At 40.5% G+C, this 18,580-nt stretch overlaps 1 protein-coding gene across 1 annotated transcript in view; it reads left to right on the forward strand.

Annotated features, from left to right (window-relative positions):
• PLS1 (plastin 1) overlaps positions 1-18,580 on the forward strand; it is a 151,512-nt gene that overhangs the window by 69,514 nt on the left and 63,418 nt on the right. The window contains exons 3-5 of the mRNA XM_023751456.1: positions 1,760-1,923; positions 4,011-4,140; positions 9,178-9,310. Coding sequence (XP_023607224.1) covers positions 1,760-1,923; positions 4,011-4,140; positions 9,178-9,310 — 427 coding nt within the window. The remainder of the gene's footprint in view (positions 1-1,759; positions 1,924-4,010; positions 4,141-9,177; positions 9,311-18,580) is intronic.

Here is an 18,580-nt window from a genome sequence, read left to right on the forward strand (position 1 = left end):
GGTGGCCATGGGATGGAGACAGAGCAGGAAGGGAAAACCAAGAGTGTGGGGAGCACCAGGAATGCTGGGAATCATAGTTCTGGTGGCAGACGGATCTCCTAGACACTAGAGCAAAGTGAGCCTGGAGCAAGTTACTGTTGCGGTGGGGGATAGAGGGAAAGCAAAGGTGAGAGACATAAGTAAAATCAGTGTCTAGGAAAAATTAAAGGGAAGATTTCCTAAAACTTCCAGGAAATCTCCACCAATGAAGCAAAGAAAAAAAAAGCCTCTATTCTGTGAGCAGCAAACCAGACTTGGTTGGGGGTCTCAGACAATTCACTCATATGATTGCAAAGACAGACAGAAACTCCTGGATTGGAGAGGGCTCCCCTGAGCCCTCTGGGGGCTCCCAGATTGGAGAGGATGCAGGTCGGGCTGAGGTGAATCTTCGTGCACTGGGCTTCTAGTAGTAAATAATTAATTTCTATCTGAATTCAAAGAAAGCAGTATTAATTATTACAATAGTGAGCAATTTAGCTTGTTAACTGACTTCTGAGATACAGTAATGTTTTTGTTATTGGTAGGTTCAAGTTTAGAAATTTTTCATTGTTCTGAAGAGTATTAATTCTGGAAACTCATGCATGAGACTTTAAAAGTTTCTGTCTTTATAATTAATTCAGTTATAGTGAGGGCAGCTCTTTTACTGAGAGGAAAAAAATATATATGAACCAAAGCAACCATTACCAAATGTGCTACAATAGCCTATACAAGGTACTGGCATATCCAGGCAACTAACCAAACACTCCAGAGCTCTGTTGCCAACCCTTGGCAGAAGTGTTTTATGTCACTTTTGTTCTGTGTCAACAAGTGACATGCAGTCTCTAGGGAAAACCCAGGGGAGAGCATTTCAGTGATGATATGAAAATGACAGGGAACCTATTTCCAAAAGTTCAAATAGGTGTGAAATAATTTCTTGAACACTTAAACTCAAAATAATATCCAACATGATTCAGCCTACATCATGGTATCAGCAATACATTACGAAGAAGCAGTGAATTATTAACAATGAAACAGAACTCTACCAAGAGAAATGTAGGCCAGGAATGCCTTATGTATATTTTACACATACATAGTTTATATGAAGTGTGGATCCAGCAGACCCCTTCTGTAATTCCGTAAAGAAGTTAACGTCTGGTGGGTGTTCCCTTGTGACCATTGATGCTGTATTTTTTCTAGATATCTGAGACTTCCAAATACTTAGTTCTTTGAAGCTTAGTCATGTGCTACACCTGAGTTTTCATCTATCGGGGCAGTATCTGTATTATGCACTTAAAATATGTATGGTAGTCCTAAACCTATGGGGGAAAAGTGCATTTGAATATGAATTTTTTAAAAAATATATATTTTATTGATTTTTTACAGAGAGGAAGGGAGAGGGATAGAGAATGAGAAACATCGATGAGAGAGAAACATCGATCAGCTGCCTCCTGCACACCCGCTACTGGGGATGTGCCCGCAACCAAGGTACATGCCCTTGACCGGAATCGAACCTGAGACCTTTCAGTCTGCAGGCCAACGCTCTATCCACTGAGCCAAACCGGTTACAGCTGAATATGAGTTTTTTACATTGCACAGTTCAGGTGCAGGAGAAAATATTACTGCCACTAGCAAAACAAACCTAAAAGGTTCTGCTTGCCTGTGAATCTCCCAAACAGCCATCTGAATGCACCTCTCCAACAGAGTACAATTGATATTTGACAGCTCATAATTTATCTTACAGATATTGACAACAGTGGGTATGTCAGTGACTATGAACTTCAGGACCTGTTTAAGGAAGCAAGCCTTCCTCTGCCTGGCTACAAAGTCCGAGAGATCGTGGAGAAAATTTTAGCAGTTGCTGACAACAACAAAGATGGCAAAATCAGTTTTGAAGAATTTGTGTCCGTAAGTAATCTAATCCTGTCTTGGCTACTGAATATAGTGCTTTGAGAAAAATTTTAATAACGTCATTGTCTCTTTGCTTAAATATAGCTGCAGAGACCATAAATGGTGCTGCTTTAAAATTGATGATGATAACTACAATAATGTCCACACATAATTAATAAAATGATAATTAATAAAATAAATAATTAATAAAACAAGAGAAAAAGTCATTCTCAAATGGAAGTCCGACTTAGAGAACAATAACAGTTTATGCCCAAGTAAAACTATAGTTGCGTTCATTGCTCAATGACTGTCTCTGTGTGTAGAATATTTACTGTTATTATTTGGCCTTGAGAAATGGAATATTTTTTAAACTGAAATAGCTAAGGCATGGAAGCTATACTTTCTAGAAACTGGTTGTTTCCTTGTGGTCAGTTATACCTCAGTTTCAGTAGGGCCAGGTAAATGTTGATGCTAGCTCTGCGAGCATTATTTCATTGTTAAACTACCTCAAGGCTCAAAGAACTAAACAAGATGAAATATAACATATGACTCAACCAATAAAAGAAAAATAGATTGTAGAACTGAATATTGAAGATTATGTACTTCAAACCTCTCAGGCCAAGAGAGATGACTGGGTTGTTGCCATTGCCAACTGGCAGTTGAGCAAGGGCTGTTGCTTCTTCCCATCAACACCACCATGACTACATTTTTCATATGAAAAATGTAACTGTTAATACAATTAAATAAATACCTATGAAATGTAAATAATCTGTTTTTGCATTTTTTATTGGCTAAGCAAATATTTGAGCCCTTTTCTTGTCAGGAGCTCTTCTAGGCACTGCGAATAATGTGCTAAACAAAGAGATGTGGTCCCTGCTTTTGTGGAGTTTGCATGTGGTGGGGAAGACAGAATAACAAAAATGGATAGAAGAAAACTGTGACAATTGCTATGATAGCAGTATAGGTCTCCTTGAGAGTTTATAGTAGAAGGGATTGAATTTGGTGGGGAGGCTGGAGAACCAAGGGACTCAGGGAAGGTGTCTCAGAAGCTATAAAGACTAAGCCGAGATCTGAAGAAAAATGCTACACAGATAAAAGGGGTGGAGGGGGGATGAATAATGTGTGAGGTGGGCAGAGGTGACAGCCTGTGCGGAGGCTGTCAGTTTAGGAATGGTAGATGCTCTCACCTCGGGAAAAGAAGCTGAGTAGCTGGAGCTGAGGTGGTTAAGGGAAAAGGAATTCCCTAGAGAAGTAAGTCAGAATCAGGTTCTACAGGGTCCTGCAGGGTGTTTGTTTTTAGCCTAAGTGCAATATTAAGCCAGTGATATGGGAAAAATAGAGTGTGAGGTGACATGATCAGATCTGCATTTTTAAAAACTCATGCTGGTGCTACTTGAAGAACTGGTTGAATTCAGTCTAACTGACCTCTAGAAAATCCAGTGAGAGGGTGGTTGGGAGTGTGTTTCTCTAAGCTTATGTTATTTCCTACAAGAGCTAACTTACACTGACATATATACATTGAAGATGTCCAGACAAGACAACACCTTCATTAAGGCATTTTAAACTCTATCATGTAGCCCAGCCGGTGTGGCTCAGTTGATTTGGTGTCTTCCTAGGCACCAAAAGGTTGACGTTTCCATTCCTAGGCAGGGCACAGGCCTGGGTTTCATGTTTGTCCCCCAGTTGGACTGCATCCAGAAAACTCTGATGTTTTTCTCTCCATCCTTCTCCCTCTCTCTCTCTCTTTCTTTTCTTCCCTCTCTCTCTCTCCCTCCCTCTCTCTAAGCATGTCCTGGGGTGAGGATTAAAAAAAAGGAAACATAACTCTAACGTAGTTATTCTTTAGTTTCAGTACAACAGATCATAGAAGAATAATTTCAATGTGTTCAATTTAAACTTAATTATAACAACATTTTTTTTCTAGTGGTTGGGATGCAAACATTTGTCCATTCTTTGTTATTGGTAAAATGACCTGTGAGTTATCTGTTAGTATTTATTTTGATGTCATTCCAAATAAACAAAGAAGTCTAAATAATTTTCCTTCATGTTACAAGGTTTTCTATGATTATCTGATGAAGACTCATTTTACTTTTATCCCATTCCAGCTAATGCAAGAGTTAAAAAGCAAAGACATCAGCAAAACATTCCGAAAAATAATTAACAAGAGGGAAGGGATTACTGCTATTGGAGGAACTTCGTCCATTTCCAGTGAGGGCACACAGCATTCCTATTCAGGTAATTTCTCACTCCACATTTGACCTTTTAGTCATGGATTCATTCAACAAGTTTCATATTCATCGAATCTAAGATGCCATTTATTATAATTCACACCATTGTTTTATGTACCTTTGAGGGAAAACCAGAATAAATTTGAAATGCCTCTTAATTTCAGAGATGTCAAAATGAAAAATCCTAAACTCATAGAAATCAATAAGTTCTTACTATGTGTCAGGTGTTTTAGAAACAATAAAAGTATCATTTATTTTCAGCATTGAGTGTGTTTAATCATAATCTTTGAATGACTTCTTCATCCTGACTGGTGGCGTGAGTTTTCCTTTAGACCTGATCTAGGAACATGTGAAGAGGTTTGTTGGAAGGACTTTCTCTTTCCATTTTCCGGGAGCTGAGATTCCTGACTGATCTTTTATCAAGCAGCCAGTGACTAGAGAGCCCCGTACCTGACTGATCTGATAGAATCACTGGGCTGTTGCCCAGTGAGAAATCGAGAGTGGCAGTAACTCCTAAGATGAGAGGCCTTGCCCCACGTTAAGCTTACCTCTCAGGGTCAAGATATTTAAGAACCTTTGGCAAAGTTCCATTTGTTCATATTAACATAACATAATTAGTAGATGCTTTTAAAATTTTTTACAAAAATTCACTGTAACTTCTTTCCCTTTCTTTGTTAGTTAAATCTGTTACTATCCTCTTGGTTCTTTTCCTTTCTAACTGGATTTTCCTCTGATAATATACTTGCACTTCTCCCACCAGTTGTATTTTTTTCCTAATCTTTTCCCAGTGGGGTAGTGTAGTGTTGAAGGCAGTGGTCTATAATTGTTATCTCCATTTTTTGAAAGGTATATACTTTTTTACTCTATTTCTGTCTGTCCATTCTAAGGAAAAGACTTCTTTCTTTTTAAAAAACACCTTTTAATTGAGGTAATATGTACATTTAGAAAAGTGCTGAAATCTTTAAATGAATATTTACATGTAGTGTATATATGTATATGTATATGTATGTGTGTGTGTATATATATATATATATCCATCCTGTAGCAAAATCCATGTAGCTGCCTGCCAGATCAAGATAGAACACTTCTATCTCCTGAGTAGTTCCCTCATGTCTAACAGTAACTAGTCTTCCCTAGAGGTAACTAACCACTTTTCTGATTTCTATCACTGTACCTTTTATTAGTTTTTTATTAAGGTACTAGAGGCCCGGTGCACAAAAATTTGTGCACTCGGGGGGGGGGGATCCCTCAGCCCAGCCTGTGCCCTCTCGCAGTCTGGGACCCCTCGGGGAATGACCACCTGCTGGCTTAGGCCCGCTCCCTGGGGGATTGGGCCTAAGCTATCAGTCAGACATCCCTCTGGCAGCCCGGCAGCCCTCAGGGGATGTCCACTTGCCAGTGGGGAGCAGACCTAAGCTGCAGTCGGACATCCTTAGCGCTGCTGAGGAGGCGGGAGAGGCTCCCGCCACCACCGCTGTACTGGTAGCCGTCAGCCTGCCTTGTGGCTGAGCAGAGCTCCCCCTGTGGGAGCACATTGACCACCAAGGGGCAGTTCCTGCATTGAGCGTCTGCCCCCTGGTGGTCAGTGTGTGTCATAGTGACCAGTCATTCCCAGTCGTTCTGCTGTTAGGGTCAATTTGCATATTACCCTTTTATTATATAGAAGTGCCTGGCCAGCCTGGGTGAATGGCTGATGGCTGTTTGCAGGCTGGCCACAGCCCCTTCAGGGTGGGGGTCCTCCCTGGGGTGCCTGGCCAGCCTGGGTGAGGGGATGATGGCTGTTTGCAGGCTGGCCACAGCCCCTTCAGTGTGGGGGTCCCCACTGGGGTGCCTGGCGAGCCTGGGTGAGGGGCTGATGGTGTTTTCAGGCTGGCCACAGCCCCTTCAGGGTAGGGATTCCCCCTGGGGTGCCTGGCCAGCCTGGGTGAGGGGATGATGGCTATTTGCAGGCTGGCCACAGCCCCTTCTGGGTGGGGGGGTCCTGCTGGGGTGCCTGGCCAGTCTGGGTGAGGGGCTGAGGGCCATTTTCAGGCTGGCTAAGCCCCCCAGCGGGGACCCTCACCCCATGAGGGTGTGGCCAGCCTGGGTGAGGGGCTGATGGCTGTTTGCAGGCTGGCCAAGCCCCCCAGCGGGGACTGTCACCCCATGATGGTGTGGTCATCCTGGGTGAGGGGCTGATGGCTATTTGCATGCTGGCCATGGCCTCCAGCCACCCAAGTTCCCAGTGGAGGCTGGCTGGAAGTAGGTATCTGGGATTTATTTGTCCTCTATAATTGAAACTTTGTTGCCATAAGCGGAGGCCACAGCCGGCTCAGGGCAGGCAGGAAGCTTGGCTTCCTCCATCGCCCAGGCAACCAAGCCTCCTGTTTGCTCCAGCCTCGTGGCTGCTGGCCGCCATCTTGATTGGGTTAATTTGCATATAATGCTCTGATTGGCTGGTGGGCGTGGCTTAGGGCATAGCGAAGGTACAGTCAATTAGCATCTTTGTCTTTTGTTAGTGTAGATAAGATACACATAGTAAAGAACATAAAGTTATTTACTTAAGTATATGATTTGACATTTTTTACATATGAATACACCCATGTAACCATTATCTAGAACAAGATATAGAATATTAAATGGCTTTTTTTAAAAAAAAAAGAACAGCTGCATTGAGATATAATTGAGATAGCATAAAATTTGCCCTTTTTATGTATACAGTTCAGTAGATTTTAGTATATTCAGAATCGTTCAGTGATCTTCACTGTCTAATCTATAATCCTTTAATTATTCCAAGGAGAAATTCCATGCTCTTTAGCAGTCACTCCCCATTTCTCCTTGCCCAGTCTCTGGCAGCCATGAATCAACTTTCTATTTCTATAGACTTGCCTATTGTGGAAATTTCATATAAATGGAATCATACAGTAGTATCCTCTCACTTGACAGGCTTCTTCATTGGCATAATATTTGCAAAGATCATTCATATTGTACTTCATTTCTATTGTTGTAGCATTTATTGTACTTCATTCCTTTTTGTTGCTATTCTGTGGAGAATGTTGTTTATTCATTCATTAGTTGACAGACATTTGGGTTGTTTCTACTTTTTGGCTTTTATGATGATGCCGTATGAATGTTTGTGTCTCCACTTTTCTGTAGACATGTGCTTGAATTCTCTTAGATATACATCTGAGGGTAGAATTGCCAGGCCATATGGTAACTCTGTGTTTAGCATTACAAAAATAAAACCACAAAACAAAACAAAAAATAACTCCTGCCAACCTGTTTTCCAAAGTATCTGCAGCATTTTACATTCCCATAAGCCTTGTATGGGAGTTCCAGTGTCTTCACTTTTCTCCAACACTTGTCCATTTTCGTTATTATAGTCATTGTTGTGGTATGAAACCGTTTCTCATTTCTGGTTCCTGTATCTGAAGCATCCTCCCTTTCCCTGCCTATCTTCATATATTAAAAATCTTTGAAATAGTACCTTTTTCATAAAACATTTACTTGATTCATCCCAACCAGAAGTGATCATTTCTTTTTTAAAATTCTCCAAAACATTGCTTATATCTCTCTTGTGATGTGTTTATTTCCCTTATGATGCATTTCCTTGTATATCTGTTTTATCTTATCATTATCTACTAGAGGCCCGATGCACAAAATTCATGCAAGAGTAGGCCTTCTTTCCCCCAGCTGCCGGCACCAGCCTCCCTCTGGCATCCGGGACCCAGGCTTCCTTCCGGCACCTGGGACTCGGGTTTCTCTCGCAGCCCCGGCTTCATCCAGAAGGTCGTCGGGAAGGACATCTGGTCTAATTAGCATATTACCCTTTTATTAGTATAGATAATATCTTAGTGTTCTTTAAATACCTAGGACTAGGGAACCTTTTTTCTGCCAAGGACCATTTGGGTATTTATAACATCATTTGTGGGCCATACAAAATTATCAATTTAAAAATTAGCCTGCTATATTTGGTCAAACATTTAATTAACTCACCCCTAATGCCTTGGCAGGGCCAGACCAAATAATTTCATGGCGCCTTATGAGTGGCCCGTAGGCTGGACGTTCCTCACCTGTGCCCTAGACTCTAAGACCCTGGGGAGATATGGTGAGGCAAGGAGATAAGAAGGCAGATTTTGATATGTGCAAAAGAGAAGTACTAGTAAATGTTTGGGTCTTTTTTATTCTCTCTGCCCATGCCTCCCATCCCTGTGTGTGTGTGTGTGTGTGTGTGTGTGTTGGATTAAATTTGGGGGTTACCTGCCAAAATTAGGAAAACTGCCTAATTCTAGGAACTGGGGCAAAAATGGGGAAGTTCAGCTTACTATATGTTATCCAGTGTTGGAAACGGGAATTATTTCCTTTTAGGGTCTATATTGTTAAATGATTTTTATATTTACATAATAACAATAAAGCAACAGAACACTTTTCTTTAAGTTCCTTCCTATTTTTCCCATTGCATCAACACAACATTCTGTTTAAAGATCAAGTTATTCATGCTAGAAGCCATGTGTTAAGTAGATGACAATGAAAGTGGCTGGGAGTAGTATTGGTATCTAGATTTGTATCAGTTTTCTTACAGAAATTTCACAAAAATTGACCTATTTTATTCATTTGAATAATTCTTGATTAAATTCAGTATTTCTGTTGTAAGCCCCAAATAACAACTCTAAATTTTTCAGGGATGATGGCAGGTGGACCATATTGATGTGATATTTATTTCTTGTACTTTTCCCCTGGTGTGTGTGTGTATGTGTGCATGTGTGTGTGTATCTGACCTTTGATGGTTGGCTTCTGATCCATACACTCTTTGAAGCAATATATATTTGGAAAGATTACAGAATAAAACTGAATGTTTATTGTGCTCATTTAAGATATATACCGTACTCCTCCCTAATATAGCAGATGAAAAACTGGAATGAATTCCCCCTTCTCCTTTTCTTAAAGCTTTTAGTGTTTTAGTAGAGTTCTAATAATTGGAATTTATAATCTTTGAACAGAAATGTTTTAATAGTGCAATGAATTTTGTGAAATGAGCTTTGCTACTGAGATTTTCTGTTTTCAGAGGAAGAAAAAGTGGCATTTGTTAACTGGATAAACAAGGCCCTGGAGGATGACCCTGACTGTAAGCATCTCCTACCCATGAATCCCAGTGATGGCAGTCTTTTCAAATCACTTGCAGATGGCATCCTTCTTTGGTAAGCTGAGCATTGGGATGAGGGAGCTCTGTTCTTACAGTATCCATTGATTAGAATTCAAAGAAAATTACAATCAGCAAATCCATTGTCTTTTGGAACTAGTTAATGCGTAGCTACATAGGTCTTGAAGAATTTATATCACATAGGAAATTAAGTGCTATATGTTTTCTAGAATTTTCTTTCAAATGTAATTTCTTAATTTTCTGATGTCTTTTTATTCTTTTACCTTAATAGTAACCTTTACCAGGACACTTTTGAGTTCTTCCTCTTATGTATTTTACAATGTTCACAGGGTTTCTCTTTTCACTTCTCAACAAGGGAGTATTGACTGTTGATGGGGACAGGAACATGAGTAAATGTAGAAGAAGGATATATCACATTTGTACTTGAATGACATTAATGTTGTAGTTCAGCCTTGTCTATTCCTTGACTCTTTGCAGACTGTTTCTGCTTACTCCTTTGGAAACTCTCAAAGGGCATGTTTTACCTTTGTTGCATGTACTATAGTCCCAGCATAGTTCTTGGTAGAAAACAAGTGTGAGTTTTTTTTAAGTTTATAAAACTACAGAAAACTTATCATCAAAAATAGTATTATCACCCATACTTAGCCATTATTAACATTCTGGAATATTTCCTCCAGTCAGTTTTCTGTGTTTTTACTTGAAAAGAAGGAAAACCTACTTATGAGTACTGGATATGTTTTTATTTTATTTTTATCTTTTTATTTTTTATGATTAATTTCTTATTATTTAAAGTATTACATAAGTCTCCTTTTCCCCTCATTGACCTCTCCCTGGCTGCTCCCACCCCCAGCACATGCCCTCACACCCCTACTGTCTGTGTGCATTCATTATGCTCATATGCATGCATACAAGTCCTTTGGTTGATCTCTTACCCCCTCACCCTCTGCCTTCCCTCATAGGTTGGACATTCTGTTCAATGCTTCTATGACTCTGGTTCTATTTTTGTTCATCAGTTTATATTGTTCATTATACTTCACAAATGAGTTAGATCATGTGATATTTATCCTTCTCTGACTGGTTTATTTCACTTAGCATAATGCTCTCCAGTTCCATCCATGCTGTTGCAAATGGTAAGAATTACTTTTTTTTTTTTTTTTACAGCAGTGTAGTATTCCATTGTGTAGATGTACCACAGTTTTCTAATCCACTCATCTGCTGATGGGCTCTTAGGCTGTTTCCAAATCTTAGCTATTATAAATTGTGCTGCTATGAACATAGGGGTGCATACATCCTTTCTGATTGGTGTTTCTGTTTTCTTGGGATATAGTCCTAGAAGTGGTATTACTGGGTCAAATGGAAGTTCCATTTTTAATTTTTTGAGGAAACGCCATACAGTTTTCCACAGTGTCTGCACCAGTCGGCATTCCCACCAGCAGTGAAAGAGGGTTCCTTTTTCTCCACATCCTCGCCAGCACTTAACATTTGTTGATTTGTTGATGATACTCATTCTGACCGGTGTGAGATGGTACCTCATTGTTGTTTTAATTTGCATCTCTTGGATGATTAGTGACTTTGAGCATGTTTTCATCTATCTCTTGGCCTTCTGTATATCCTCAAAAAGTGTCTATTTAGGTCCTTGGCCCATTTTTTGATTGGATCTTCCTTTTGTTATGATGTATGAGTTCCCTATAAATTTTGGAGATTTAACCCTTATTGGAAATAACATTGGCAAATATGTTCTCCCATGCATTGGGCTCTCTTGTTGTTTTGTTGATGGTTTCTTTTGCTGTGCAAAAGCTTTTTATTTTGATGTAGTCCCATTTGTTTATTTTCTCCTTAGTTTCCATTGCCCTAGGAGCTGTATCGGTAAAGATATTGCTACAACAAATGTCTGCTGTTTTGCTGCCTATAGCTTCTTCTAAGATTTTTATGGTTTCCCATCTTATGTTTAAGTCCTTTTTCCATTTTGAGTTTATTTTTTTGTATGGTGTGAGTTGGTGATCTAGTTTCATTTTTTTGCATGTATCTGTCCAATTTTCCCAATACCATTTATTGAAGAGACTGTCTTGACTCCATTGTATGCTCTTGCCTCCTTTGTCAAATGTTAATTGGGCATAATGGCTTGGGTCAATTTCTGGGTTCTCTGTTTTGTTCCATTGGTCTATATGTCTGTTCTTGTGCCAGTACCAGGCAGTACTGAGAACAGTGGCTTTGAAGTATAGCTTGATATCTGGTGTTGTGATCCCTTCAACTTTGTTCTTTTCTCTCAAGATTTCTGCAGCTATTCGGGGTCTTTTTTTATTCCAAATGAATTTTTGGAGAGTTCGTTCTAGGTCTTTGAAATATGCCATTGGTATTTTAATGGGGAGTGCATTGAATCAATAGATTGCTTTGGGTAGTATGAATATTTTAATGATGTTGATTCTACCTATGTCTTCCTCTATTTCTTTTTTCAGCATCCTGTAATTTTCTGAGTACAGGTCCTTTACCTCCTCGGTTAAGTTTATTTCTGGTTTCTTAATTTTTTTGTTGCAATGTTAAATGGGATTTTTTTTTTTTTAGTTTCTCTTTCTGTGAGTTCATTATCTTTATATATAAAAGGCTAAGCCACCGTCCGACTTGTAGCTGTGGCACACAGTGACCACCAGGGTGCAGATGCTCAATGCAGGAGCTGCTGCGCTGTGGTGACTTGGCAGCAGTGGTTCTCAGGTGACGCACCCCGGAACCAGAGAAGAGGGAGCCCGATTCCGGGGTGTGTCATCCAAGAACTGCCCTCTTGTAATCCAGACCCCTCGGGGGAATGTCGCAGAGTTGGTTTTGGCCAGATCCCCGCAGGCCAGGCTGAGGGATCCCACCTGTAAGAAGGACCCTGCTCACTCTGCAGACGCCCTTCGAGCCACGGCGCTGCCCCAGGTGTGGCCAGCTGGGGAGGGACTGCAGGAGGTTGGCTCCAGGGCATGTCTGGCCCATCTTGCCCAGTCCCTCCCACCGGCCACCTTCTAATCAATTTCCTTTCAATGTGCACGAACCCATGCACTGGGGCACTAGGAAGTGTATAAAAAAGCCATAGATTTCTGGGTGTTAATTTTGTATCCTGCTACATTGCCAAATTCATTTATTAATTCTAGAGGTTTTTGATGGAGTCTTCAGGGTTCTTCTATGTACAATATCATGTGATCTGCGACTTATGACAATTTTACTTCTTCTTTTCCAATTTGGATGCCTTTTATTTCTTCTTGTCTGATCACTATGGCTGGCACTTCCAGTACTATGTTGAATAGGAGTGGTGAAAGTGAGCATCCCTGTCTTGTTCCTGCTCTTAGGGGAAATGGTTTTAGTTTTTGCCCATTGAGTATGATGTTGGCTGTAGGTTTGTCATATAAGGCTTTTATTATGTTGAGGTATGATCCCTCTATTCCCACTTTGCTGAGAGTTTTTATCTGAAAGGGTGTTGGATTTTGTCAAATGCCTTTTCTGCATCAATTGATATGATTATGTAATTTTTGTCTCTTAATTTGTTTATGTGATGTATCACATTTATTAATTTGTGGATATTGTACCGTCCTTGCATCCCTGGAATAAATCCCACTTCATCAGGGATATTGGTTTATAATTCTCTTTCTTTGTAGTGTCTTTATCTGGTTTTGGGATTAGGGTAATGCTGGCTTCATAGAAAGAGCTTGGAAGTATGCTTTCCTCTTGAATTTTTTAGAATAGTCTGAGAAGGATAGGTTTTAGTTCTTCTTTGAATGTTTAATAAAACTCCCCTGTGAAGCCATGCAGTCCAGGGCTTTTGTTTTCTGGAAATTTTTTTTATTACTGTTTCAATTTCATCAGTAGTTATCGGCCTATTCAGGTTTTTTGATTCTTCCTGATTGAGTTTTTGAAGCTTGTATTTTTCTAGGAATATGTTCATTTCGTCAAGGTTGTCCAGTTTGTTGGAGTAGAGCAGGGGTGGGAAACCCCTGGCACGCGTGCCAAACATGGCATGCCAGTAACTTTTGCTGGCATGCGAAACCCTCTCAGAAAAAGAAAAGATTATTCAGCGCATTAAAGATTTGTCCGTGAGCAGGAAAACAGTTAAGGATAGTACTTAAGTTGGTGAGTAATACCGCTGAACAATTAACAAAAGATTTGTCTTCATGTCATTTTTTTTCTATTTGTATTGATGAAAGTACTGACATTACATCGTCATCTAGGCTGGCCATTTTTTCTCGACATTGTAAAGGTGATGAAATATGTGAAGAGATGGTTGCCCTTCTAACTCTACTTGAGCCTACTACCGGGGCTGAAATACGTAAAGCAGTTATGAACGAATTATCTTCTCGACAAACTGACATTTCAAAAGTAGTGTCCGTCACCGCTGATGGTGCTCCTTGCATGACTGGTGAGAAGGCAGGTTTTGTAAATCTGTTTGCGAAAGAAATTTGTCATACACTGATAGGTTTTCATTGCATCATACATGAGGAGGCTTTATGTGCAAAAGCTGGCCTGAAGGAACTGCAGGAAGTGATGCAAACAGTTACCAAAGTTGTTAATTACATTTCTGCTCGGGCTTTAAATAAAAGACAATTTCAAGTTTTACTGAATGAGGTAGAATCTGTGTATAAAGGACTGAAAATGTACAACAATGTTCGATGGCTTAGCCAAGGTTTGGTTCTGAAACAATTTGTTGAATGCTTAAGCAAGATAATGCTCTTCTTGAATAACCAACATGTTTCTTACCAAGAATTGTCTGACGCCACGTGGGTTTCTAAACTGATGTTCTTTGCAGATTTTTGTGAACATTTGAATGACTTAAATGTTAAATTACAAGGAACTAGACACTTGATGTTATGTTTGGTTACATAAAGCCTTTTGAAAAGAAACTGGAAGTCTTTAAGAGGGATGTAGATGGTGAGAGATTTAGATATTTCCCAAACCTCAAGAGGCACATCAAAGACCTCCCAAAAGATGACAGAACAGACTGTCAAAGCCTTCAAAAGCTGTTTTTAAACATCATCGAGTCAACTATTGAGCAGTTCTTCTCAAGATTTGAGAAATTCAGAGAACTGGAAGAGTCAGCAAAATTCATGAGGTTTCCAGACAGCATGAAACTGGAGGAACTAAACTTACAAATGTTTTCATGATAGACATGGTTGACTTTGAAATGCAGTTGATTGAATTTCAGAGTAGCTCAATTTGGAAGCAGAAATCTATTGACTTTAGAGTTGACTTGGAAAACATTGAAAAAAAGCGATTAGAGACAGGAGTACCAGAGAGAAGTGTCGAAAACGAACTATTGAGGACTTGGAATGCCATTCCAGAAAATTTTTTCTGTTTAAAAAAACTTTGCAACAGCGTTAATCTCCATGTTTTCATCCACATATGCTTATGAATCTTTGTTCTCAGTGATGAATTTTGTTAAGTCTCGTAATAGGAGTAGCCTGGCGGATGAAAGTAGTAGCTCATGCATATCTCTGAAGGTCACGAAATATAAACCTGATGTAAAATCTCTGTCATCAGTGATGCAGCAGCAAAAGTCCCACTGATAATATTAAACGGAGTCATAAAGTTTTCTGTCGGACTATCAGTGTACATGTATACATTAAAAAATAAATTATTTTTCATCATCATATACTGTGTTTTTGTCACTCGAATGAATTTTATTATTTCTTCAAGGTTCTTCACATACGTACACCTTAAGAGATATCAAGTAGGCGTAACATGTTCTCAAAAAATTAGGGTTGGCACGCAGAAGAATTTTGATTTTTCTGGTTTTGGCATGCACTCACAAAAAGGTTGCCCACCCCTGGAGTAGAGTTATTCACAGTATTTGTTTTTACAATCCCTTGTATGTCTGTGTGGTTGGTTGTTACTTCACCTCTTTCATTTCTGATTTTGTTTATTTGGGTCCTCTCTCTTGTTTCTTGGTGAGCCTGGCTAGAGGTTCATAAATCTTGTTTATCCTTTCAAAGAACCAGCTCTTGGTTTCATTGATCTTTTGTTTGTTTCGTTGTTGTTTTTTTTTGTTTGTTTGTTTTGGTTTTTTTGTCTCTATGTCGTTTATTTCTGCTCTGCTCTTTATTATATCCTTCCTTCTGCTTATTCTGGGCTTTTCTTATTGCTCTCTTTCTAATTCTTTAAGTTGTAGGGTTAGATAATTTATTACTATTTTTCTTTTTTATTTGTTTTTTGTTTGGGCTTTTTTTGTTTTTTTTGTTTGTTTTTTGCGGTAGGCCTGTAGAGCTAGGAACTTCCCTCTCAGGACTGCTTTCACTATGTCCCATAGATTTTGGCTGTTGTGTTTTCATTGTCATTCGTTTTCAGGATGTTTTTAATTTCTTCTTTGATCTCTTTGGTAACCCAATCATTGTTTAATAGCATGCTATTCAGCCTCCAGGTGTTTGAATTTTTTTATTGTTTTTATTGTAGTTGTAAAATAATATTCTAATATTATGCAGTTGTGGTCTGAGAAGATGGTTGATATGATTTCAATCTTCTTGAATTTGGTGAGACTTTGCTTGTGACCCAATATGTGGTCTATCTTTGAAAATGTCCCATGTGGACTTCATAAGAATTTATATTCCATAGCTTTGGGGTGAAATGTTCTGAAGATGTCAATTAAGTCCATCTGATCTAGTGAGTCATTTAGGATTGCTGTTTCTTTGCTGATTTTTTGTTCAAAGGAATTATCCAGTGATATCAGTGGGGTATTAAAGTCCCCTACTATACTTGTATTGTTGTCTATCTCTCCCTTGATTTCTTCCAGAAGTTTTTTTATGTTCTTGGGTGCCCCTGTATTGGGTGCATATATGTTTACCAGAGTCATATCTTCTTGTTGTATTGATCCCTTTAGTATTATGAAGTGGCCTTACTTCTCTCTTGTTATGGCCTTCACTTTGAGGTCTGTTTTTTCTGATATAAGAATTGCTTCCCCAGCTTTTTTTTTTCATTTTCATTTGCCTGAAAAATATTTTTCTGTCCCTTCCCTCTCAGTCTGTGTGCGTCCCTTGTTGTGAGGTGGGTCTCCTGCAGACAGCATATGCATGGGTCATGTTTTCTTATCCATTCATCCATTCAATGTCTTTTGATTGGAGCATTCAGTCCATTTACGTTCAAGGTTATTAATGATAGATACTTGTTTGTAGCCATTTTTATTTTTTGTGCCTGTGTTCCTTCTTCCCTTTTTATTTATTCTTTTTACAACAGTCCCTTTAGCATTTCTTGCATTGCTGGTTTGTTAGTGATAAACTCCCTTAGGGTTATTTTTTTCTATGAAGCTCCTGATTTCCCCTTCAATTTTGAATGATAGCCTTACTGGGTAGAGTCTTCTGGGACTCAGTCCCCTGCCCTGCATCTCTTTATATACTTCATTCCATCCCTTTCTAGCCTGATGTGTTTCAGTTGAGAAATCATTTGATAATCTAATGGGAGATCCCTTGTTGGTAACTCTCTGTCTTTCTCTCTTGCAGCCTTTAAGATTCTCTCGTCTTGAATGTTTGCCATCATATTTACGATGTGTCTTGGTGTGGGTCTTTTTGGGTTCATCTTGTTTGGGACTCTCTGTGCTTGTGTGACTTTCTTCTTTCCCAAATCAGAGAAGCTTTCTGACATTATTTCTTCAAGTAGGTTTTCTAAACTTTGCTCTTCTTGTTGTCATTCTGGAACCCCTATTACATGTATGTTGCTTCATTTCATGTTGTCCCAAAGCTCCCTTAGGCTCTCCTCCTGCCTTTTAATTTATTTTTCCAATTGTAGTTCAGATTGGATGTGTTTTGCTGCCCTGTCTTCTAATTCACTAATTCGGTCCTCTGCTTCTTCTAGTCCAGAGGTTGCCAGCCTTTCAGACTTCATGGACCACCAGTGGTTCGTGGACCACCTGTTGGCAACTGCTGCTCCAAAGGTTTCCTTAAACCAGTGATTGCCAACCTTTTGGACCTCATGGACCACCAGTGGTCTGTGGACCACCAGTTGGCAACCGCTGTTCTAGTCTACTGTTGAAACTTTCCATGGTGTTTTTTATTGTTGCTATATCACTCTTTATCTCCTCTTGATTCTTACATAAGTTGTTGATATTCTCATCCATCTGGTTTACAAACTGTAAACCCTTATTCTGAATTCTCTTTTGACAAATTGCATGCCTGCATTTCATTTAGTTCCTTTTCTGGTGATTCCCCCTTTTCTCTCCTTTGGGCGTTGTTTCTTTATCTCCTCATTTTTGCTCTCACCGAAGGATCTAGTTGTCTAGTCGCACTGGGCCTATGACTGTAGCTTGGCGATGGGTCGCATGTTCACCAGGTGTAGGGTCGATGTGTCAGGCTTGGAGGTGATTCACGTGGTTGGGGCGTCTGGGGTTGCTGTGTTAGGCTTGGCAGTGGCTAGCATCTGGGGTTGCTGTGTGAGGCACCTGGGGTTGCTGTGTAGAGCTTGGCTGCTCACGCTCGGTTGTGGCACCTGGGGTTGCTATGTTGGGCTTGGCAGTGGCTAGTATGGTTGTAGCATCCAGGGTTGCTGCGTAAGGCTTGGCTGTTTGTGTGCGGTCACGGAACCTGGGGTTGCTGTGTAAGGCTTGGCTGTTCGCAGGAGGATGGGACGCCCGGGGTTGCTGCATAAGGCTTGGATTCCGGGGAGGCTGTGTAAGGCTTGATTGTTTTTGCACGGTCACAGAGCCTGGGGTTGCTGCTTAAGGCTTGCCTGTTTGTATGTGGTCGTGGCCTCTGGGGCTAAAGTGTCTGGCCAGCGGGAGGGGAGCACACTCCAAAACTCACAGGAGCCTTTGACCGAGGAGGCTGGAGTCTTGGTGTTCATGGATCTACAGCTGAGGCAGCAGGCCCCTGGCAGAGTGGCTGTAGAGTCCCGGGTGGTGTCTGAGGGAACCCTGGGTGGTGGTGAGCCTGGGCTCCCAGTCACAGCAGCTCTCCCCTTCAAGATGGCACGGCCTCTGTGGCAGAGCCGGCCACCCCAGGAGAGACTGCAGTGGTAGCAGAGGCTGCCTGGCTAGGGGGCCTTGTCTGCCAGCCCCCAAAAGTCCTGTGGAATCTAACTGTCCTTCACCACCCCACACGTCCACGCACTCCCCTTTCACTCCCTCACTCACACTCTCTCCCTCACTGCTGTCCTGCCAGCCACCTTCTTCCCTCTGGATTCATTTTTAGGACATTACATATAACATACTGTGACTGGATGAAGGAGAGTCCCACTGTCCCTACCTACTATCCAGTGAAACCACCCAAGGGAACGGGCTTAGCAGAATCAGCAGGGAAGGAAGACCCTGTTGAGTTTGACTCTAGTCTGGCAAGTCAAAGAGATGGGAGAGGTGTATGAG

The sequence above is a fragment of the Myotis lucifugus genome, unplaced genomic scaffold (assembly GCF_000147115.1).
Source record: "Myotis lucifugus unplaced genomic scaffold, Myoluc2.0 scaffold_21, whole genome shotgun sequence".
Lineage (NCBI taxonomy): Eukaryota > Metazoa > Chordata > Mammalia > Chiroptera > Vespertilionidae > Myotis > Myotis lucifugus.